At 49.4% G+C, this 24802-nt stretch overlaps 1 protein-coding gene across 3 annotated transcripts; it reads left to right on the plus strand.

Moving 5' to 3' along the window:
• The first annotated feature begins 15269 nt into the window (after nt 1–15269).
• Nucleotides 15270–24573, plus strand: LOC146764662 (uncharacterized). 3 transcript variants are annotated; one of them, XR_014950627.1, is made up of 5 exons: nt 15270–15468; nt 16017–16052; nt 24097–24138; nt 24267–24338; nt 24433–24573. XR_014950627.1 is itself a non-coding variant. In XM_085564113.1 (5 exons), exons 1-4 carry the CDS (start codon nt 23320–23322, stop codon nt 24336–24338), a joined length of 264 nt encoding a protein of 87 aa, XP_085420239.1. In that variant the 5' UTR covers nt 22349–23319; the 3' UTR covers nt 24433–24573. The 3 variants fall into 3 exon arrangements, 2 of the variants coding, with proteins under 2 accessions (XP_085420238.1, XP_085420239.1); XM_085564113.1 differs by lacking the exons at nt 15270–15468; nt 16017–16052 and adding exons at nt 22349–23388; nt 23892–23972; XM_085564112.1 differs by lacking the exons at nt 24097–24138; nt 24267–24338; nt 24433–24573 and adding exons at nt 16322–16390; nt 16848–17306 and having other exon boundaries at nt 15289–15468; nt 16017–16193.
• The last annotated feature ends 229 nt before the right edge of the window (nt 24574–24802 follow it).

Here is a 24802-nt window from a genome sequence, read left to right on the forward strand (position 1 = left end):
TAAATATTAAATATTAAATATTAAATTTTAAATATTAAAATATTGCATGTGTTGTGTTTGAAAGTAATACTGTGTTCATCCTTTTTTGTCATATATTCATCTTTTTTTAATGCAAACTATTTTTTTTAGGGTGGTAGATAAGAGTTTTAGGCTATTAAAATATTAAAAAAAAAAGAAGCTGTGTGGTGAAAAATATCTTTTTTGTGACCAGCACAGGGAATGGATAAAATAAACAATTCTGTGCTGACACAGAATTGATAAATTCTGTGAAAAATTGATAATTGGCACCGTGAGTGTTTTGGTGCTGAATTCTGCTAATACTGAATTGATAAATTCTGTGATAAATTGATAAAAACCATGAGTGGTTTGCAGGTGAATTCTGCTGACACAGAATTGATAAATTCTGTGAAAAATTGATAAATGACACCATGAGTGATTTTGCAGGTGAATTCTGCTGACACAGAATTGATAAATTCTGTGATAAATTGATAAAACCTGAGAGTGGTTTTCCTGCCCAGTTCTGCTGACACACAATTGATAAATTCTGTGATAAATTGATAATTTTTACCATGAGTCGTTTTGGTGCTGAATTCTGCTGGCACACAATTGATAAATTCTGTGATAGATTGATAATTGGCACCGTGAGTGATTTTGGTGCTGAATTCTGCTGGCACACAATTGATAAATTCTGTGATAAATTGATAATTGGCACTGTGAGTGGTTTTCCTGCTCAGTTCTGCGGACACACAATTGATAAATTCTGTGATAAATTGATAAATGGCACCGTGAGTGATTTTCCTGCTCAGTTCTGCTGGCACACAATTGATAAATTCTGTGATAAATTGATAATTGGCACTGTGAGTGGTTTTCCTGCTCAGTTCTGCTGGCACACAATTGATAAATTCTGTGATAGATTGATAATTGGCACCGTGAGTGATTTTGGTGCTGAATTCTGCTGACACACAATTGATAAATTCTGTGATAAATTGATAATTGGCACCGTGAGTGGTTTTCCTGCTCAGTTCTGCTGGCACACAATTGATAAAATCTGTGATAAATTGATAATTGGCACCGTGAGTGGTTTTCCTGCTCAGTTCTGCTGACACACAATTGATAAATTCTGTGAAAAATTGATAAATGACACCATGAGTGATTTTGCAGGTGAATTCTGCTGACACAGAATTGATAAATTCTGTGATAAATTGATAAAACCTGTGAGTGATTTTCCTGCTCAGTTCTGCTGACACACAATTGATAAATTCTGTGATAAATTGATAATTGGCACCGTGAGTGGTTTTCCTGCTCAGTTCTGCTGACACACAATTGATAAATTCTGTGATAAATTGATAATTGGCACCGTGACTGATTTTGGTGCTGAATTCTGCTGGCACACAATTGATAAATTCTGTGATAAATTGAAAATTGGCACCGTGAGTGATTTTCCTGCTCAGTTCTGCTGACACACAATTGATAAATTCTGTGATAAATTGATAATTGGCACCATGAGTGGTTTTGGTTCTGAATTCTGCTGGCACACAATTGATAAATTCTGTGATAAATTGAAAATTGGCACCGTGAGTGATTTTCCTGCTCAGTTCTGCTGACACACAATTGATAAATTCTGTGATAAATTGATAATTGGCACCGTGAGTGATTTTGGTGCTGAATTCTGCTGGCACACAATTGATAAATTCTGTGATAAATTGATAATTTTTACCATGAGTGGTTTTGGTGCTGAATTCTGCTGACACAGAATTGATAAATTCTGTGATAAATTGATAATTGGCACCGTGAGTAGTTTGGTGCCCCGGGATCTCCGAAGCCTCCGCAGGACGAGGAGCCCTGGGGCACCCTGGGGTGCCCTGGGGAGCCCTGGGACACCCTGGGACACCCTGGGACACCCTGGGGTGCCCTGGGGTGCCCTGGGGCACCCCGGGGCGCCAGCACGGAGGGGCCGTGCCCAGGGGGAATCTCCTGGGAAAATCCTCTCCTTTTCCAGCCCCACCGTGGGCTGAGAAACGCTGGCTGAGCTGCTGCAGAGATTATCAGAGAAGCTCCCCGCAGTGCGTTCCTCCTTTTTTATTTTGGTTTTTTCCCAGCCTTGGGAACTTTGTTTTGGCCTGCCTGGTGCAGCTGTGCACACACAGCCACGGATAATGTTGATTTTGTTCCGTTTTGCATTGCCTGACCCTGAATTTTTGAGTTGTTTTCCTTGCTGGTGTGAACAGCAGAGTGAAGCTTGGCCAGGAGCCGTGTCCAGCCGTGGCTTTGCCGTGAAATCCTTCCCTGCCCTCAGCTTTGCAGGGATTTCACAAACCACGAGATGCAAACACAGCAGCGGGTTTTTTAAGTGGGGTGTAAAATTATATAATACGATCAAATACAATGAAATGGTCACAAAGAGTTTTTTTTTGGCAGTGGTTTTTAGGTAAAGCCCATCAGGGGTACGGGGAGGGCTTCTCACCCTGCCACCCATTCAAAGGTATCCAAGCACAACTTTTGTACTCTACTCTATTAATAAATATTCATCATTAGTTCCTCCCAATTTTAATTCTGGAAATCCACATCACTCCACTGCACAGCACACTCTCCCATTGTTGCTTTGGGGTCTTCTGGTCTCTTTGGGGTCTTCTTGGAGCAAGGCTCGCTGTCCTCCTCGCTGTCCTCTGAGTGACCTGGCAGGTTGTGCATGCACATTGAGCTTGATGCATTATGTTCCAATTAAGCCTTATTATTTCATAGATAAGACCACTATTTTCACTTCCCTATCTGGAATGGTCCCGATTTTATTCATATTGAAGGTAAATCCTGCTCTGAGAGTTGTCTTTTAGCTTCAGTTGTTGCCAATTTTGGTTTGGGGGTCAGTTCCTGACTTCCTCCATCCCAAGGCCGAATCCAGCTCCTGCATCCTGCTTCCCACGTGTATTCCTGAAGAATGTAACACCAACAACATCCACTTTTCCGATTATTTTCCCAAATTATTGACGTAATTACAACTTATTCCGCACAAATCTCAGCCTCGGTGCCAGCCTCACCCCAGGGAGATGCAGGAGGTGCCCGTGGCAGGCCTGGCAGGGTGGGTGGGCTCTGCAGAATCCCGGGGGATGCCAGGCTGGAAGTTGTGGCTGTGTTGATAGTAAAAGGGTTTTAAAATCACGGGGATTTAGGGTTAAAAGGAAAAATCAGCTGAGTAGGGCCCTGGAAAATAAAATATCCAAGGCACATGGAGAACTCGAGCTTGCTAGAACTGCACTGTGTAGCTAGTACATGATAATTGATATAATTGTTGGATGTGATGATTGTTTAGTAATTAAATATAATTACTGTTTAATCATAATAATCATGAGAAACTGTGGGCAGGGGCTAAGAAAGATCACGAGAAACTCATGTCAGTGCATACAATAGAACAATATAAGTTTAATAATTAATATGTAAGTTTTATAAGGATAGAATATAGAATATGTTGAGTTTGAAATCCGTGTGGGAGTCAGATTTGGGTCTGCGCCGCTGATTCCCAGAGCTCCTGATAAAAGCATGGAATCACATCCCGGGATTTTGGGTGTTCCTGAATGTCGGCAGTGCCCGTGCCCTGCTGCTCCTCAGCACCCGCAGAGCCCCGGGAGGCCGGAGCGGGGCTGGGAGCTCGGCTTTGGAATGTGATCCAGGATTGGATCCAATGTGCCAATGCCCCGGGAGGCCGGAGCGGGGCTGGGAGCTCGGCTTTGGAATGTGATCCAGGATTGGATCCAATGTGCCAATGCCCCGGGAGGCCGGAGCGGGATTCTGCTGGGCTTTGGAATTCCATCCAAGCCTTGGATCCAACGTGCCGATGCCCCGGGAGGCCGGAGCAGGATTCTGCTGGGCTTTGGAATTCCATCCAGGCCTTGGATCCAACGTGCCGATGTCCTGGGAGTCCCAGGAGGCCGGGGCAGGACGCTTGGGGCTGGGTGCTGGGCTTTGGAATTCCATCCAGCCCTTGGATCCTTGGATCCGACATCCCGGGAGCCCCGGGAGGCTGGAGCAGGACTCTTGGGGCTGGGTGCCCAACTCTGGAATTCCATCCAGGCCTTGGATCCAATGTCCCGGGAGCCCCAGGAGACCGGAGCAGGACGCTTGGGGCTGGGTGCCCAATTTTGGAATTCCATCCAGCCCTTGGATCCAACGTCCTGGGAGCTCCAGGAGGCCGGAGCAGGACGCTTGGGGCTGGGTGCCCAGCTCTGGAATTCCATCCAGCCCTTGGATCCAACGTGCCGATGCCCCGGGAGGCCGGAGCAGGATTCTGCTGGGCTTTGGAATTCCATCCAGCCCTTGGATCCAACGTGCCGATGCCCCGGGAGGTCGGAGAAGGACACTTGTGGCTGGGTGCCCAACTCTGGAATTCCATCCAGCCCTTGGATCCAACGTCCTGGGAGCCCCAGGAGGCCGGAGCAGGACGCTTGGGGCTGGGTGCCCAGCTCTGGAATTCCATCCAGGCCTTGGATCCAACATCCCGGGAGCCCCGGGAGGCTGGAGCAGGACGCTGCTTGCCTTTGGAATTCCATCCAGGCCTTGGATCCTTGGATCCGACGTCCCGGGAGCCCCAGGAGGCTGGAGCAGGATTCTGCTGGGCTTTGGAATTCCATCCATGCCTTGGATACAACGCACCGATGTCCTGGGAGGCCGGACAGGACTGGCTGCTTGCCTTTGGAATTCCATCCAGCCCTTGGATCCTTGGATCCGACATCCCAGGAGTCCCAGGAGGCCGGAGCAGGACACTTGGGCCTGGGTGCCCAACTCTGGAATTCCATCCACGCCTTGGATCCAATGTCCCGGGAGCCCCGGGAGGCTGGAGCAGGACGTTGCTGGGCTTTGGAATTCCATCCACACCTTGGATCCTTGGATCCGACGTCCCGGGAGCCCCAGGAGACTGGAGCAGGACTCTTGGGGCTGGGTGCTAGGCTTTGGAATTCCATCCAGGCCTTGGATCCAACGTCCCGGGAGCCCCAGGAGACCGGAGCAGGACGCTTGGGGCTGGGTGCCCAATTTTGGAATTCCATCCACGCCTTGGATCCAACGTGCCGACGTCCCAGGAGACCGGAGCAGGACTGGCTGTTTGCCTTTGGAATGTGATCCAGGATTGGATCCAACGTGCCGACGTCCCGGGAGCCCCGGGAGGCTGGAGCAGGACGCTTGGGGCTGGCTGCTTGGCTTTGGAATTCCATCCATGCCTTGGATCCAACGTGCCGATGCCCTGGGAGGCCGGAGCGGGGCTGGCTGCTTGCCTTTGGAATGTGATCCAGGATTGGATCCAACATGCCGATGTCCCGGGAGCTCCAGGAGGCCAGAGCAGGACGCTTGGGGCTGGGTGCCCAACTCTGGAATTCCATCCAGCCCTTGGATCCGATGTCCCGGGAGCCCTGGGAGGCCGGAGCAGGACTGGGTGCCCAACTCTGGAATTCCATCCAACCCTTGGATCCGACGTCCCGGGAGCCCCGGGAGGCCGGAGCAGGGCTGGGTGCCCAACTCTGGAATTCCATCCAGGCCTTGGATCCAACGTTCCGATGTCCTGGGAGGCCGGAGCAGGACTGGCTGCTTGCCTTTGGAATTCCATCCAGGCCTTGGATCCAACGTCCCGGGAGCCCTGGGAGGCCAGAGCAGGACTCTTGGGGCTGGGTGCCCAGCTCTGGAATTCCATCCAGCCCTTGGATCCAACGTCCCGGGAGCTCCAGGAGGCCAGAGCAGGACACTTGGGGCTGGGTGCCCAACTCTGGAATTCCATCCAGGCCTTGGATCCAACGTTCCGATGTCCTGGGAGGCCGGAGCAGGACTGGCTGCTTGCCTTTGGAATTCCATCCAGGCCTTGGATCCTTGGATCCGACGTCCCGGCGGTTTCCGAGGCCCAGCCCGCGCTGTTTCTCCGCCGGAGCTCCTGGTGGCTCCTCCTTGGGAAGCTCTTCTGGCCGGGGGAACCTTCCGGAAGCGGTTGTGGGTCGGGAAACGCGGATGCTCCGGATTTTCGGGTGTTCAGGTCCTTGTTTTATCGTTGGCACGACTTCGGCGCTTGCGCGGGTGAGAGCAGCGCGCACCCAAATCTAATCAAAAACCAAACCGCTTAATTAGGAAGTGGCACCTGGGTTATTTCCCTTTCTAATTTAATAATTGGCCCCCAAGACCCGCAGTGAGGATTTGTATGCAAATTACAAGATACCACCCAAACCCAGGAAAAAGAAGGAAGAAGAAGGAAGAAGGAAGAAGGAAGAAGGAAGAAGAAGAAAGAAGAAGAAGGAAGAAGGAAGAAGAAGAAGAAGAAGAAGAAGAAGAAGAAGAAGGAAGAAGGAAGAAGAAGGAAGAAGAAGAAGAAGAAGAAGAAGAAGAAGAAGAAGGAAGAAGAAGAAGAAGAAAGAAGAAGGAGAAACAAGGAAGAAGGAAGAAGAAGGAAGAGGAAGAAGAAAGAAGAAGAAAGAAGGAAGAAGAAGAAGAAAGAAGGAAGAAGAAGAAGAAGAAGAAGAAAGAAGAAGAAGAAGAAGGAAGAAGAAGAAAGAACAAGAAGAAGGAAGAAGAAGAAAGAAGGAAGAAGAAGAAGAAGAAGAAGAAGAAGAAGAAGGAAGAAGAAAGAAGAAGAAGGAAGAAGAAAGAAGAAGGAAGAAGAAAGAAGAAGGAAGAAGAAGGAAGAAGAAGAAGGAAGAAGGAAGAAGAAGAAGAAGAAGGAAGAAGAAGAAAGAAGAAGGAAGAAGAAAGAAGAAGAAAGAAGAAGGAAGAAGAAGGAAGAAGAAGGAAGAAGAAGAAGAAGGAAGAAGAAGAAGAAGAAGGAAGAAGAAGAAGAAGAAGAAGGAAGAAGAAGGAAGAAGAAGGAAGAAGAAGAAGAAGAAGGAAGAAGAAGAAGAAGAAGAAGGAAGAAGAAGGAAGAAGAAGAAGAAGAAGAAGAAGGAAGAAGAAGAAGAAGAAGGAAGAAGAAGAAGAAGAAGGAAGAAGAAGAAGAAGAAGGAAGAAGAAGAAGAAGAAGAAGAAGAAGAAGAAGAAGAAGAAGAAGGAAGAAGAAGGAAGAAGAAGGAAGAAGAAGAAGAAGAAGAAGGAAGAAGAAGAAGAAGAAGAAGAAGAAGAAGAAGGAAGAAGAAGGAAGAAGAAGGAAGAAGAAGAAGAAGGAAGAAGAAGAAGAAGAAGGAAGAAGAAGAAGAAGAAGAAGAAGGAAGAAGAAGGAAGAAGAAGGAAGAAGAAGGAAGAAGAAAGAAGAAGAAGGAAGAAGAAGAAGAAGAAGAAGAAGAAGAAGAAGAAGAAGAAGAAGAAGAAGGAAGAGGAAAGGAACTCGAGCCAGCTCCCTGCATCTCCTGGGCCTTGTGCCCGTCCCAAACCCCAATTTCTCGCCCCGTGTCGAGCTGAGCACGGGCTCAGGGGCGCCGTGCTCGGCTCTGCTGCGCGGACAGCGGGCGCGCCGCCTCCGTGAAGTGGCTCTTTAATTGTTATTTATTAATTAGCTATCATGGTTTGGTTTTGTGTATTAATATTTGTGGTTTATGTTATACATTATGTGTTGTGTATGATGTATTATATATGATGTGTTATGTATGATGTATTATATATGTGTTATGTATCATGTGTTATCTATTATCTATTATCTATTATCTATTATCTATTATCTATTATCTATTATCTATTATCGATTATCTATTATCGATTATCTATTATCGATTATCTATTATCGATTATCTATTATCGATTATAGATTATAGATTATATTATTATAGATTATATAGTACATTGTATATATTGTATATATTGTATATATTGTATACTATATACATTGCACATTAGTTATTAATTACTTACTAAAGGTTTATTATAGTTTATTAATATTTGTATTTTTATATTATACATAATGTGTGATATATCATGTGTGATATATCATGTGTTATATATATTATATATTATATATTATATATTATATATTATATATTATATATTATATGCATTGTACATTATACATTATGGATATGATATGATATGATTATATTATATTACATTACATTACATTACATTACATTATATTACATTACATTATATTACATTGCATTATATTACATTATATTATATTATTATATAACATTACTTTATATTATATTATATTACATTATATTACATTACATTACATTACATTACATTACATTACACTACATTAATTACATGTAATTACATGTGATTACATTAATTAAACTAATGTAATTACTTTAAAAGAAAATCTCTATTCTTACACCCTCAGCCCCAGGGGGAAAACAGGGGGGGACTGTAGTCCCAAAAAATAAAAAATTCAACTTTTTTTTTTCCCCTCTTGGCAGGGCATCCTTAAAAGAAAAGAAATCCTAAAAGCAGTTTATCCATCCATACATTAATAATAAAAACACTATTCATTACAAAAAAAAAAAGAGTCACCATAATAAATTTTTTCTCCAAACAATACCATATATAAGATAAAAACATAAAATATAACAACTGTAATCAGGGGCGCAGACCCAAATCTGACCCCACACGGATTTCAAACTCAACATATTCTATATTCTATCCGTATATAATTTACATATTCATTATTAAATTTGCATTGTTCAGGAACACCCAAAATCCCGGGATGTGATTCCGTGGTTTTATTTGGAATCAGGGGCGCAGACCCAAATCTGACCCCACACGGATTTCAAACTCAACATCTTCTATATTCCATCCTTGTATAATTTACATATTAATTATTAAATTTACATTGTTCTATTGTATACATTGACATGAGTTTCTCATGATCTTTCTTAGCCCCTGACCACAGTTTTTCATGATTATTATGATTAAACAGTAATTATATTTAATTACTAAACAATCATCACATCTATCAATTATATCAATTATCATGTACAGGTGAAGTTCCAGCAAGCAAAAGTTCTCCATGTTCATCCTTGGGATGTCCCTGGAGATCCTGGGATTGGTGCTGACCATGGAGACCCTGAGATGTCCTCTGGAGCTCCTGGGATGTCCCTGGAGCATGGAGACCCTGGGACGTCCCTGGAGCTCCTGGGATTGCTGCTGACCATGGAGACCCTGGGATGTTCCAGGAACTCCTGGGATGTCCCTGGAGCATGGAGACCCTGGGATGTCCTCTGGATCTCCTGGGATTGCTGCTGACCATGGAGACCCTGGGATGTCCTCTGGAGACCCTGGGATGTCCCTGGAGCATGGAGACCCTGGGATGTCCTCTGGAGACCCTGGGATGTCCCTGGAGCATGGAGACCCTGGGATGTCCTCTGGAGACCCTGGGATGTCCCTGGAGCATGGAGACCCTGGGATGTCCCAGGAGCTCCTGGGATTGGTGCTGAGCATGGAGACCCTGGGATGTCCCAGGAGCTCCTGGGATTGGTGCTGACCATGGAGACCCTGGGATGTCCCTGGAGCATGGAGCTCCTGGGATGTCCCAGGAACTCCTGGGATGTCCCTGGAGCATGGAGACCCTGGGATGTCCCAGGAGCTCCTGGGATTGGTGCTGACCATGGAGACCCTGGGATGTCCCAGGAGCTCCTGGGATTGGTGCTGAGCATGGAGACCCTGGGACGTCCCAGGAGCTCCTGGGATTGGTGCTGAGCATGGAGACCCTGGGACGTCCCAGGAGCTCCTGGGATTGGTGCTGAGCATGGAGACCCTGGGATGTCCCAGGATCTCCTGGGATGTCCCTGGATCATGGAGACCCTGGGATGTTCTCTGGAGCTCCTGGGATTGGTGCTGAGCATGGAGACCCTGGGATGTCCCAGGATCTCCTGGGATGTCCCAGAACCTCGGTGCTCCTCGCCGTGCCATTCCCACCCTCTTCCCCATCGAGCCTCAATTCTCTCTCCCAGGATTTCCTGGAGGAGCACGGAGAGGAGAAGACAATTCCATCTTTGCTCCTCCTCGGCGTCCATCCCAAACCTCTGTGTGGAATTCGGCGTGGAGATCGTTCTCCACGAGGGGATCGCTGGGATGGATTCTGGTGAGGTTCCTTTGGCTTCTGGGAGAAGATGGATCCAGGCTGGGTTTTTATTTTTGTCCCAGAGGTAAATAAGAAGTGACTATGTAGAACAGGATAATATCTATTTAAATTGGATATTAATAGTGTAATTTTAGCGCTGCTCAAAAGAGATTAATTCAGCACTAATAAATAGAGATTAATTAATAGAGCACTGCTAAATAGAGATTAATTAATAGAGCACTGCTCAATAGAGATTAATTCAGCACTGCTAAATAGGGATTAATTAATAGAGCACTGCTCAATAGAGATTAATTCAGCACTAATAAATAGAGATTAATTCAGATCTGCTCAATAGAGATTAATTCAGCACTGCTCAATAGAGATTAATTAATAGAGCACTGCTCAATAGAGATTAATTCAGATCTGCTAAATAGAGATTAATTCAGCACTGCTCAATAGAGATTAATTCAGCACTAATAAATAGAGATTAATTCAGCACTGCTCAATAGAGATTAATTCAGATCTGCTCAATAGAGATTAATTCAGATCTGATAAATAGAGATTAATTCAGCACTGCTCAATAGAGATTAATTAATAGAGCACTGCTAAATAGAGATTAATTCAGCACTGCTCAATAGAGATTAATTCAGATCTGCTAAATAGAGATTAATTCAGAACTGCTAAATAGAGATTAATTCAGCACTGCTCAATAGAGATTAATTCAGCACTGCTCAATAGAGATTAATTCAGATCTGCTAAATAGAGATTAATTCAGCACTAATTAATAGAGATTAATTCAGCACTGCTAAATAGAGATTAATTCAGCACTGCTCAATAGAGATTAATTCAGATCTGCTCAATAGAGATTAATTCAGCACTGCTAAATAGAGATTAATTAATTCAGCACTGCTAAATAGAAATTAATTCAGATCTGCTAAATAGAGATTAATTCAGCGCTAATAAATAGATATTAATTCAGAACTGCTAAATAGAGATTAATTCAGCACTGCTCAATAGAGATTAATTCAGATCTGCTCAATAGAGATTAATTCAGCACTGCTAAATAGAGATTAATTAATTCAGCACTGCTAAATAGAGATTAATTCAGATCTGCTAAATAGAGATTAATTCAGATCTGCTCAATAGAGATTAATTCAGCACTGCTAAATAGAGATTAATTAATAGAGCACTGCTCAATAGAGATTAATTCAGCACTAATAAATAGAGATTAATTCAGCACTGCTCAATAGAGATTAATTCAGATCTGCTAAATAGAGATTAATTCAGCACTGCTCAATAGAGATTAATTCAGATCTGCTCAATAGAGATTAATTCAGCACTAATAAATAGAGATTAATTAATAGAGCACTGCTCAATAGAGATTAATTCAGCACTAATAAATAGAGATTAATTCAGCACTGCTCAATAGAGATTAATTCAGCACTGCTAAATAGAGATTAATTAATAGAGCACTGCTCAATAGAGATTAATTCAGCACTAATAAATAGAGATTAATTCAGCACTGCTCAATAGAGATTAATACAGCACTACTTAAAAGAGATTATTACAGCATTACTCAAGAGTTAATACAGCACTACTCAAAATATATTCATGCAGCACTACTCAAAATAGATGAATAGAGCACTACTCAAAAGAGATGAATAGAGCACTACTCAAAAGAGATGAATAGAGCACTACTCAATTGAGTTAGTACAGCACTACTAAATAGAGATTATTGGAGCACTAAATAGAGATTAGAGCACTACTAAATAGAGATTAATAGAGCACTACTCAAAATATATTCATGCAGCACTAGTCAAGAGATTAATGCAACACTACTCAAAAGATATTATTAGAGCACTACTCAAAATAGATTAATAGAGCACTACTAAATACAGATTAATAGAGCGCTACTCAAAAGAGATAATACAGCACTACGTAAAAGAGATTAATAAAGCACTACTCAAAATATATTAATACAGCACTAATCAAAATAGATTAATACAGCACTAGTCAAAAGAGATAATACAACACTACTCAAAAGAGATTATTAGAGCATTACTCAAAAGGGTTAATACAGCACTACTCAAAATAGATTATTAGAGCACTAATCAAAATAGATTAATACAGCACTACTAAATAGAGATAATACAGCACTAATCAAAATAGATCAATAGAGCACTACTAAATAGAGATAATACAGCACTACTCAAAATAGATCAATTCAGCACTACTAAATAGAGATAATACAGCACTAATCAAAATAGATCAATACAGCACTACTAAATAGAGATAATACAGCACTTATCAAAATAGATCAATACAGCACTAATCAAAATAGATCAATAGAGCACTACTAAATAGAGATAATACAGCACTACTCAAAATAGATCAATACAGCACTACTAAATAGAGATAATACAACACTAATCAAAATAGATTAATACAGCACTACTAAATAGAGATAATACAGCACTTATCAAAATAGATCAATACAGCACTACTCAAAATAGATCAATACAGCACTACTAAATAGATCAATACAGCACTACTCAAAAGACGTTAAGACAACACTACTGAAGAGAGATGAATAAACCACCACTGAAAATTGATGAATCCAGCACTTTCCACCCCGACAGATGCAGGGTTCACCTCAACATTCCCGAGGCTCCAATGCTACAAAATGCATTTTTCCCAGCAAAGGAGGGGCAGGGGGAGGCAGGGACGGGAGTTCCTGAAATTCCCAAGATTTCCTGGAAAAGCGCAAAGAGAAGAAGAGAAAACAATCTTTATCGCTACTCCTTTGATTGTTTACCTGAAGTAATTACTTAATTAGATTCTAGTGAAAGTTGTTTAAGTTCAAAACCCAATTGGAACCAGCTGTGTCTGGGACTCTAAACAGAGACTGACGAGTTTATTAATTAGATAAGTAAGAAGTAAGTATATAGAATAATATAGTATCTCTTTAAATGGTATATTAATGTAATATAATATAGTTTTAACAAAGCAATCCTTCAGCCTTCTGATCTAGAACCAGAAATCATCATCATTTCTTCCCAGATCTGGGGTTCACCATTTTTACTCCAGCAGGCAGGGACAGCGAGAATCTCGTTCATCCATTCAGTCACTGCTCAGGACCCTGCAGAAATGTCCTCAATTCCCCTCCAAGGGGACCTCAGCACAGCAGTGACCTCACAGCTCTTCTCCCTCTGCTCAAGAATCCCCCACGGGGACATTCTGCTCTCTCCTCCATGGGCACCAAGCAGCAAAACTCCCAAGGAAAATCTTCCCCCGTGGGCCCTGCGTCTCCTTGGCTGAGGTCCAGAGCAAACAACCAAGGCAGTGGCCTGAAGTGTTTTCCCAGCTGGCACACACTTCTCTGCCGGATGCACATTGTCCCTGAGGAAGGAGAGGTGCAGAACCCTTCACTAATGGCCTGGAATGTCCAACAGCAATCTCAGCCATGGACAGCTCTCGGGAACCACTGCACCGTGGATTTTCCTTCCTGGAAGGCCAAGACTGGGAATGTCCTGCTGGTGCCTCAGGGCCTGGCTGAACAGGGCTTGCCAGAGATGCTGCCAGGGCACCGACAGCCCTGCTCCTCACAGGGCACCTCTGTCACCCCGTCAGCTCCCGGGGCATTGCCCAAGCCTCAGCCCTGCCTGCAAGGTGATCAACAGGCGATCGGCGCTGCCCAGCGCTCCCAGTGTCTCCAGTGGCTGCACATCCCAATCACCTGCTGCCCTTGACTCCAAGTCCTCCCACATTCCTCTTTTCCCTGAGTCTGGGGTCCCGACGGCCCTGGAAGAGGGGTCGGTGCCCACCGCTGTTTCCTCAAAGTGCCAGAGCGGGAACAGGGGCAATTCTGCTGGGGCCAAATGGATTTTGGCATGGACTCAGCTCTGGGCTGGCCAAAGGGAAAGCTCTGGGAGGGAAGGGGCAGCAGGAGATGGGTATATTAAAAATTGTGGGAGGTTCTGACTCAGGGAAGAAATTATGATGTCTGGCTCTAGATTAGAAGGTTGAAGGGTAGCTTTATTAAAGCAAAACTATATTACTTTCATATGCTATTTAAAGAGATACTATCCTATTCTACATACTTACTTACTTACCTAGCTAATTAATAAACTCGTGACTCTGCTGGGAGTCCGAGACACGGTTGAATTTGATTGATCATTGAACTGAAAGAAATTTTACTAAATTTAATCACGCAATCACTTCAGGCAAACAATCTCCATGCCACATTCAACTTGGGAAAACAAACAAGCAGAGATAAAGATTGTTTTCTCTTCTTCTCTCTGTGCTTCTCCTGAAAGACAGAATTATGTCTCTCTGTCCAGAGAATGTGAATGTCACAGATGGGGGAGCTGGCTCTGGAGGCTCTAGGGGGACGGATTGTGTTGGACTGGGGGCTGTCCCCACCAGGGTCCATCTGCTCTCAGCCACCCCATGCACAGACCACCCTGCACCAGGCAGTCCCAGAAAGGCCAAGACTGGGAATGTCCTGCTGGTGCCTCAGGGCCTGGCTGAACAGGGCTTGTCAGAGATGCTGCCAGGGCACCGACAGCCCTGCTCCTCACAGGGCACCTCTGTCACCCCGTCAGCTCCGAGGGGCTGCCTGGGGACAGGTGCCCACTCCCCCATGGCCCCTGGCACGGGCCCATCCTGCTCAGGGCCAGCGCTGGCCTTGGCTCAGGGCCAGGGCCATGGCCCAGGTGCTCTGGGAGGGCTCAGGGGCTGCAGGTGTGACAGGATGAGGGGCAGGGCAGGGCACGTTCCCCTCTGGACACTGCTCTGGGGATGGAGCTGGGACGGGTCTGGCACCTGCAGGGAAAGGGATCTGGGGCTGTGCGGATGTGGGAATTGTCACCGCTGAGCCATGGCCCAGGCCTCAGCCTTGGCTGCAGGTGATCAGCATGGCCCAGGGCTCCCAGTGTCCCCGGGACGGGAGATGCCGATGCCCCAGCTGATGACATGTCCCTGGTTCCCCTTGTTCCCCACATGTTGGGTTTGGGGCCGGGCTCCGCTCTGGGCTGTCCCACAGGGAAAGCTCTGGGAGGGAAGGGGCAGCAGGAGATGGGGGATCTGGCTCTGGGGGCTGTGGGAGGATGGATTGTGTTGCACTGGGGGCTGTCCCCACAGGGTCCCCAGGTGCCTTTGGCTCCCTGCCTGCCCCCCTGCCCCCCCAGGTGCCTGGGCCCCTCCAGGGGCAGCTGCCCCGGGCAGGAAGCTGGAGGGATGCCGGGCAAGGGGGCTGGACCCGTGCCACAGCTGGGCTGGGGTGGAATCTGGGCCAGGGCTGGGCTTGTGGCCAGGGCTGGGGGCTGTGCCAAGCCGGGCTTTGGCCTGGGGGCTGGCAGGGAGGGTGCAGGGAGGAGTCCCGGCAGGGATAAAGGTGCTCCTCACCTGCTGCAGCCTCACCCAGCGCTGCCCGGAGCCAGAGGAAGATGAAGGTGGCTGTGCTCAGCGTGGCCCTGCTCTTCTCCATCCTGCTGTGCCCCCCGGCTCAGGCCCAGGTGAGGCACCCGCCAAACGCTGTCCCCACACCCTGCCCTTTCTGGCCTCCCACCCCACCCTTTCGCTCCCTCCTCTGTGGCCCATTCAGGGTCCCCAGCCGCCCTCCCACTGACCATTCCCAAGGCCTTTCCTTCCATGGCCCCCCTCCATCCTTTGCCTTTCTTCCTGGCCTGGGCAGAGGGGTCCCCCTGGACAATTCCCTGACTCACCCCCACTGCCACAGCATCTCCCAGTCCCGCGGGTTTTGTCCCCTCCCGTCCTCGTCCTTCTGTCCCCACCAAGCCCCTGCCCTGCACTCCCATGGCCCTGCACCGCAATTCCTTTCTCCTGCCCTGGGCCTTACACCCTGCTCCTCCCACACCCCAGCCCTGTCCCCTGGGCCCTCAGCTGAGCCCAGATCAGTGACTTTGGGTCTCCCCCACCTCAAAAAGATCTCCTGGGAGTCCCTGAATTCCCATCCCTCTGCCCCCACCCTGCTCCCTGCACTCGTGTCCCCCCACAGCCCGACAAGTTCCACTGCAGTCCCTGCCTTTGTTCTCCTTCCCAGGCACCCCTGGAAGAAACCCAAGATGATCTCGTGAAGGTGAGCGGGGTGCTGGCATTGGAGGGCACCCCCTCAGGGGACTCGGGGGCAGTCCCCCCATCCGGACATCCCAGTGACCAGCGAGGTGACGTGGTCCCTCTGAAGGTGGATTTAAGCAATGTGGCCGTGGACAAGCCTCTGGTGGGTACCATGAGTTCTGCCGGTGTCAGACCCTCCCCTTGCATGGCCTCCAGAGCCCAGGCCATCCCAGTTTGTCCCAGCCCAGCCCAGTGCCCCCATTGCATCTCTAACTATTCCTTTGTCCCCAGCCCCGGGTGGCTAAAAAGCTGGTGTCTCTTCTGCGACCAAAGCGCCTGGCTGCCGCTCTCCATGGATAGGTGAGCGGATGGTGGTGGTCCCGCGACCCCCCTTTAATCTGTGATTTTTGAGGGGAACTCTGGAGTGTTCTGGGTTCGCAGTGTTTGGGGCCAGCAGAGGGACAGAAATGAGGCTTTCACTGATCCATTTCCCTGGGGTGCTGGACAGAGCATTCCCCAGGTGTCTCCTGGCATTTGGGGAGCTCTGGGGAACCCCACAGTCCTGGTGGGGGCAGGGAGCTTCTCTGGCAGCTTTTGGAGCTTCCCAGGGCTTTGGCGGTCTGGATGCTCTGTGGATCTGAGGAGCCAAATTCTGTCCTGGGTCTCTCCAGAGCCTTAATTCATTTCTCCCTCAGAAACAGGGCTGGGCACAAGGCCCCTCTCCATTCCCAGTGGACACAGGGGATCACCTTTTTGGGCTCTGTGTTTTAGCATTGGAACTGTTGGTGAACACTATGACCTTCTTGTCCCCCTCCAGGACCACGAGGAGATGATCATCCCTGGAGGAGTGGCCTGATCCCCTGTGAGCCCTCAGCCTTTTTCCTAAAATGAGCAATAAAACCTTTCAGCAAAGTTACGCTCTGTGTCCGTGTGTATTTTACAAAGAAAACCCCCCAGATCTCCAAGAGGTTTCCCCCAGAGCTGTTGTCCTGTCCCTGCGTCCATCTGCCCACCCCATCTCTCTGTCACTGTAACCTCCATGTGGGAACCCAGGACATCCCTCTGGCTGGCCTGGCTGTCTTGAGCCCCTGGCAATGGGCTCGGAGACCTTGGCACAAAGTCAAAAACACCTGTGGCTTCAATTTTAGCCCATGGAAAAAACTGCCAACCTTACGTGAAAAATTACAAGCCACAAGGATTTGAGTAGTGTGGTAGTTGAATTAACACAGAGTGAAAAAGTAGAATTTTGGGGCTTTTTAGAATGTGCTTAAGGGGTTACAAGATGGAGGGATTTGGGCGTGTCCTGACCTTCTTCTCCTTCTTCTTGCCTTCCATGTCTTGGTGTGATGGTGACATTTTTCTATTGGTTTGAGGTAGAGACACACCGTCCAACATAAATGATAGATATTGGCACGTTGTTGTAAACATAGCACACGTAGTTTTTAGTATAAAATGTAAACACCACCCCAGAGGGCAGACAGGATGCCATGGCCGACTTGTTAGACAGAGCTCGGCAGATCAGAGAAAGAATGTTATAGACAAGAGAAAATAAACAACCTTGAGAAGCCAAACCTACTCATTCCAGACTTCTTTGGTTGCTCGGGCTGGGAGAAAAAGGACTTTTACAATCTTGGGGTCACCTCGACACTCGGACCCCGAGACTTTGGCATCCCTCAGGGCCTCGTGGCTACCAGGGATCATGGTGGCACGCTGTGGCATCACCAAACCTAGGAGACATTATGGCACTGCTGGGCCTCACAGAACTTCGTCGCTGCAACAGGCCCCCAGCCGGGTAAGGATTAGCACTGACTTCACGATTCACAGAAGGCTGATCAATCTCTTTATTATATATATCATTATTAAGAAACCCATTGCTTTTATAGACAGATACTGCTGGACCTAATTGGTCCTCCAATCATGACACCATCAGCATTGGCTAATTAGGAAATCACCCTTTGGTAAACAAATCTCCACAACACATTCCACATGTGCACAACAACAGGTGCAGCAGGCTAAGATAAGAATTGTTTCTCATTCTGTTCTCTGATCTTCTCACAGCCTTTCCCAGAAAGGCCTGGGAAAGTTGTGTGCCGCTCTCTGTGGCCAGAGAACTGCTGCCACAGAACCATGGATCCCTTGGGATGCTGTGGGGCATCACAGAAGAAAGGCAGCCCGGCAATCTGTGGGGTCTCACGGAATGCAGAGGCACCTGGACACAGCAGGGCCTTCTGGAACCTCTCAGGTTTCTGTGGTCAAGATGACCCCGAGATCATAAAAGGTCTTTTCCTCCCAGCCCCGAGAAACTAAAGAAGAAGTCCAGATGCGCTGGTTTTTCTTCTCAAGGCTGTTTATTTTCTCTTATCTATAACATTCTTTCTCTGACCTGCTGAGCTCTGTCTAGCAAGTCAGATCGTGGCATTCTGTCTGCCCTCTAGGGCGGTGTCCACATTTTATACTGTAAACTACGTGTACTTTATTTACAATTAATTCCCCATGATATCACCTATGTTGGACAGGGTGTCTCTAAACCAATAAAAAGTGTCATCATCACAGTGAAAGATGAAGGACAAGAAGAAGGACACGAAGGACAAGACACACCCAAATTCTGCAATCTTGCCTCCTGAACCCCATTCTAAAAAACCCCCAAATGCGACTTTTTCACCCTGTGTTACATTAACTCAAACCCTGGTGACCTGTAAATCTTCACACAAAGCCGGCAGCTTTTCCCATGGGCTAAAATCAAAGCCACTGGTGTTTTTGACTTCCTGCCAAGGTCTCTGAGCCCCTGCCAGGATCTCAAGACAGTCAGGGCAGCCAGAGGGATGTCCTGGGCTCCCACAGGGACCGAGGGGACACTGCGAGACTCAGGGCCCCGTGGGGCCCGGGGATGATTGAGACACTGCAAGGCCTCATGGAACCAGATTCATGGTGACACTGTGAGGGTTCGTGGAAGGAAAGGGACCCTGGGACACTGTGTGACCCTGTGGCAGCAAAGAGACCCTGGGACACCAAAGGGACCCTGGGACACTGTGTGACCCTGTGGCACCAAAGGGACCATGGGACAATGTGTGACCCTGTGGCACCAAAGAGACCCTGGGACACCAAAGGGACCGTGGGACACTGTGTGACCCTGTGGCACCAAAGAGACCCTGGGACACCAAAGGGACCCTGGGACACTGTGTGACCCTTTGGCACAGAGAACCCTGGGACACCAAAGAGACCCTGGGACACTGTGTGACCCTGTGGCACAGAGAACCCTGGGACACCAAAGGGACCCTGGGACAATGTGTGACCCTGTGGCACCAAAGGGACCATGGGACACTGTGTGACCCTGTGGCACAGCCCCTGGGACACCAAAGGGAACCTGGGACACTTTGTGACCCTGTGGCACCAAAGGGACCCTGGGATACTTTGTGACCCGGTGGCACAGAGAACCCTGGGACACCAAAGGGACTCTGGGACACTGTGTGACCCTGTGACACCAAAGGGACCCTGGGACAGCAAAGGGCCTCATGGAACCAAGCGCACTCAGAGACACTGTGGGGCCTTCTGGTTCTCAGTTTCTTCTGACACTTGTGTCCCTCTACAAAGACACAAATTAGGCAGCCTGAGCCTGTTGATCCAGGATATTCCCATCTCCATGGGAGGACAGCCCTGACGTCTGTGGTGCTGTGTGTTCCCTCCGCTCTCCGAGGGAACTGAATCCCACAAGAGACACCGACCCCTCTGGCAGATGGCACCACAGGGCCTCCTGTGGGGTGGGAGCAGAGATATATCTTTTGTTCCATCATGTTCCTCAGAGTCTGTCCAACCAGGAGTGTTTCTGAGGATGGGGCATCCACCAGGTGTCTGAGAAACCTGTGCCAGTGTTTCACTAACCTCAGCTTCAAAAATGTCTTCCTTATCTCCTCTCTGAACTTATCCTCTTCTGCTTTAAAACCATTTCCCCTTCTCCAGTTGCAACAGGCCCTACTAAAACATTTCTCTTCATGTTTCCTTGAAGTCCTGCAAGGTCACAGTGGGGTGTCCCCACGGTCTTTTCTGCTCTGGGCTGAACCAGCCCATCTCTGTCGCAGAGGTGCTCCATGAAATGCAGTGAAAAATCAAGAGCCCACAGTTCCAAAAAAGATTTGTAGGGACAGTAATTTTATTACAGCGCTGGGCGCACGTGGGGATCGTTTCCCTTCAAAGGAATGTGTGCCCCTGAGGATTCCCCAAACTTTTTTAATTGCCCCTTACTAATTTACATATGCATAGAATTTCACAGTAGGTTCATGGATATTCATTCTGCTGATTTCACATTACAACTTGCAATTTGCAATGAGTCCTTGTACAGAGAACTCTCTAATCCTTTGTCCATCTCTTGCAGACTCAGCTTTGGGTTTTTTCTTTCTTTCAGAGTTCAAGGGGCCCCTCTTATGTCTCCAGTTTGGAGATTCGCAGTCTTTGTCCTTGGCTGGAACAGTTTTACAAGCACAGCAGAGTTAGCAGAATAAACAGCATATTTTACCCATGTTAGCAAGCTACTACACGGCACATTTCTCCTAAATCCAAATGGATTTCTACTCCGTTAAATTTTTCCTCTGTTTCACCCAACCCTTTGGAGCATCTCAGCCTCCTCCACAAGTGCTCCGTCCAGTCTGGACCTTTCCTGTGCTGAGGAGGCATTGTAAATTGTTCATGCAAAAGGACCAGCCAGTCGAAGAGGGGAAATGCCTCACTGCTGAAATGAAATGCTGCTGAGATGGAGGGACAGTTTCTGCAAAGCTCACCCACAGCCCTGGGGTGGGCAGGGACGCTCCCAAGGGACGCCCAGAGCTGGAGGCCAATCCAACTGCACCAGGAGCCTCCACGTGTGTCCAGATTGTTCTCCCCGGGCTGTTGGCACATGGACAGTGGTTGTCCAATGACATCCCCCTGACTGGCATTGTTCTCCAGGAAGCCTGGAGCTCTCCTTGGCCAAAGTTCCCCAATCCGGACCCTGCAGAAATGTCCTCAATTCCCCTCCAAGGGGACCTCAGCACAGCAGTGACCTCACAGCTCTTCTCCCTCTGCTCAAGAATCCCCCACAGGGACATTCTGCTCTCTCCTCCATGGGCACCAAGCAGCAAAACTCCCGAGGAAAATCTTCCCCCGTGGATCCTGCGGCTCCTTGGCTGAGGTCCAGAGCAAACAACCAAGGCAGTGGCCTGAAGTGTTTTCCCAGCTGGCACACACTTCTCTGCCGGATGCACATTGTCCCTGGGGAAAGAGAGGTGCAGAATCCTTCACTAATGGCCTGGAATGTCCAACAGCAATCTCAGCCATGGACAGCTCTCGGGAACCACTGCACTGTGGATTTTCCTTCCTGGAAGGCCAAGACTGGGAATGTCCTGCTGGTGCCTCAGGGCCTGGCTGAACAGGGCTTGTCAGAGATGCTGCCAGGGCACCGACAGCCCTGCTCCTCACAGGGCACCTCTGTCACCCCGGCAGCTCCCGGGGCATTGCCCAAGCCTCAGCCCTGCCTGCAAGGTGATCAACAGGCGATCGGCGCTGCCCAGCGCTCCCAGTGTCTCCAGTGGCTGCACATCCCAATCACCTGCTGCCCTTGACTCCAAGTCCTCCCACATTCCTCTTTTCCCTGAGTCTGGGGTCCCGACAGCCCTGGAAGAGGGGTCGGTGCCCACCGCTGTTTCCTCAAAGTGCCAGAGCGGGAACAGGGGCAATTCTGCTGGGACCCAATGGATTTTGGCATGGACTCGGCTCTGGGCTGGCCAAAGGGAAAGCTCTGGGAGGGAAGGGGCAGCAGGAGATGGGTATATTAAAAATTGTGTGAGGTTCTGACTCAGGGAAGAAATTATGATGTCTGGCTCTAGATTAGAAGGTTGAAGGGTAGCTTTATTAAAGCGAAACTATATTACTTTCCTATGCTATTTTAAGAGATACTATTCTATTCTACACACTTACTTACTTACCTAGCTAATTAATAAACTTGTGACTCTGCTGAGAGTCCGAGACACAGTTGAATTTGATTGATCATTGAACTGAAACAAATTTTATTTAATTTAATCACGCAATCACTTCAGGCAAACAATCTCCATGCCACATTCAACTTGGGAAAACAAACAAGCAGAGATAAAGATTGTTTTCTCTTCTTCTCTCTGTGCTTCTCCTGAAAGACAGAATTATGTCTCTCTGTCCAGAGAATGTGAATGTCACAGATGGGGGAGCTGGCTCTGGAGGCTCTAGGGGGATGGATTGTGTTGGACTGGGGGCTGTCCCCACCAGGGTCCATCTGCTCTCAGCCACCCCATGCACAGACCACCCTGCACCAGGCAGTCCCAGAAAGGCCAAGACTGGGAATGTCCTGCTGGTGCCTCAGGGCCTGGCTGAACAGGGCTTGTCAGAGATGCTGCCAGGGCACCGACAGCCCTGCTCCTCACAGGGCACCTCTGTCACCCCGTCAGCTCCGAGGGGCTGCCTGGGGACAGGTGCCCACTCCCCCATGGCCCCTGGCACGGGCCCATCCTGCTCAGGGCCAGCGCTGGCCTTGGCTCAGGGCCAGGGCCATGGCCCAGGTGCTCTGGGAGGGCTCAGGGGCTGCAGGTGTGACAGGATGAGGGGCAGGGCAGGGCACGTTCCCCTCTGGACACTGCTCTGGGGATGGAGCTGGGACGGGTCTGGCACCTGCAGGGAAAGGGATCTGGGGCTGTGCGGATGTGGGAATTGTCACCGCTGAGCCATGGCCCAGGCCTCAGCCTTGGCTGCAGGTGATCAGCATGGCCCAGGGCTCCCAGTGTCCCCGGGACGGGAGATGCCGATGCCCCAGCTGATGACATGTCCCTGGTTCCCCTTGTTCCCCACATGTTGGGTTTGGGGCCGGGCTCCGCTCTGGGCTGTCCCACAGGGAAAGCTCTGGGAGGGAAGGGGCAGCAGGAGATGGGGGATCTGGCTCTGGGGGCTGTGGGAGGATGGATTGTGTTGCACTGGGGGCTGTCCCCACAGGGTCCCCAGGTGCCTTTGGCTCCCTGCCTGCCCCCCTGCCCCCCCAGGTGCCTGGGCCCCTCCAGGGGCAGCTGCCCCGGGCAGGAAGCTGGAGGGATGCCGGGCAAGGGGGCTGGACCCGTGCCACAGCTGGGCTGGGGTGGACTCTGGGCCAGGGCTGGGCTTGTGGCCAGGGCTGGGGGCTGTGCCAAGCCGGGCTTTGGCCTGGGGGCTGGCAGGGAGGGTGCAGGGAGGAGTCCCGGCAGGGATAAAGGTGCTCCTCACCTGCTGCAGCCTCACCCAGCGCTGCCCGGAGCCAGAGGAAGATGAAGGTGGCTGTGCTCAGCGTGGCCCTGCTCTTCTCCATCCTGCTGTGCCCCCCGGCTCAGGCCCAGGTGAGGCACCCGCCAAACGCTGTCCCCACACCCTGCCCTTTCTGGCCTCCCACCCCACCCTTTTGCTCCCTCCTCTGTGGCCCATTCAGGGTCCCCAGCCGCCCTCCCACTGACCATTCCCAAGGCCTTTCCTTCCATGGCCCCCCTCCATCCTTTGCCTTTCTTCCTGGCCTCGGCAGAGGGGTCCCCCTGGACAATTCCCTGACTCACCCCCACTGCCACAGCATCTCCCAGTCCCGTGGGTTTTGTCCCCTCCCGTCCTCGTCCTTCTGTCCCCACCAAGCCCCTGCCCTGCACTCCCATGGCCCTGCACCGCAATTCCTTTCTCCTGCCCTGGGCCTTACACCCTGCTCCTCCCACACCCCAGCCCTGTCCCCTGGGCCCTCAGCTGAGCCCAGATCAGTGACTTTGGGTCTCCCCCACCTCAAAAAGATCTCCTGGGAGTCCCTGAATTCCCATCCCTCTGCCCCCACCCTGCTCCCTGCACTCGTGTCCCCCCACAGCCCGACAAGGTCCAGTCCAGTCCCTGCCTTTGTTCTCCTTCCCGGGCACCCCCGGAAGAAAGCCAAGATGATCTCGTGAAGGTGAGTGGGGTGCTGGCATTGGAGGGCATCCCCTCAGGGGGCTGGGGGGCAGTTCAGCTCCCCCATCCCTTGCTGGCACCTGGGACATCCTCGTGACCAGCGAGGTCTCCTGGACTCTCTGCAGGTGGATTTAGGCGATGGGGACGTGGATGTGGACGTGCCTCTGGTGGGTACCACGAGTTCTGCCGGGCTCAGACCCTCCCCTTGCATGGCCACCAGAGCCCAGGCCATCCCAGTTTGTCCCAGCCCATCCCAGTGCCCCCAGTGTGTCTCTAACGCTGCCCTTGTCCCCAGGACAATCTGGATGAAAGGGTGAAGGAACTTCTGCGGCTGAAGCGCGCCGTGGCTGCCTCTCTGAGGGTCTAGGTGAGCTGTGCCTGCAGGGACAGGGCTGGGGACAAAGCCCATCCATGGCCCAGCAGGAAACACCAGTGGTCACCTTCTGGGCTTTGTCTTTCAGGGTCAGAAGGAGCGGTGTCCTTTTCCTCTCCAGGGGCATGAGGAGATGATCATCCCTGGAGGAACCCCCTGAACCCTCTGTGCCCGGGGCCATTTCCCCTGAATAATCAAGCATCAATAATCAATAAACCCTTTCAGCATAGCTTTGCTCTGTGTCTGTGTGTGTCCATGCCTCTGGATTCCTCCCTGTCCAGTGGTCCAGGGAAGTCAGGCCAGGCCTGGGCTCTGCTGCCTTGGCACAGCCCGTGCTCTCTGCCAGACAAATTGTGTTTTGGGAGTTGTGCAGGCTCCAGGGGGAGTGGGTTGAGTAGGTTGGTGGGCGTGCAGGTGCTGAGAAAGCCTGCAGCTCGCCATGAGTGTTGTAGGAATGG

This window comes from Lonchura striata, chromosome 32, assembly GCF_050655825.1.
Source record: "Lonchura striata isolate lonStrDom1 chromosome 32, ASM5065582v1, whole genome shotgun sequence".
In the NCBI taxonomy this organism is placed as follows: domain Eukaryota; kingdom Metazoa; phylum Chordata; class Aves; order Passeriformes; family Estrildidae; genus Lonchura; species Lonchura striata.

Bases quoted from the DNA above. Each gene is read 5' to 3' on its own strand.
- LOC146764662 (XM_085564112.1), top strand. From the start codon at position 15,400: ATGAAGGTGGCTGTGCTCAGCGTGGCCCTGCTCTTCTCCATCCTGCTG. The intron at 15,469-16,016 runs GTGAGGCACCCG...TCTCCTTCCCAG, and splicing joins GCCCCCCGGCTCAGGCCCAG to GCACCCCTGGAAGAAACCCA. The intron at 16,194-16,321 runs GTGGGTACCATG...CTTTGTCCCCAG, and splicing joins TGGCCGTGGACAAGCCTCTG to CCCCGGGTGGCTAAAAAGCT.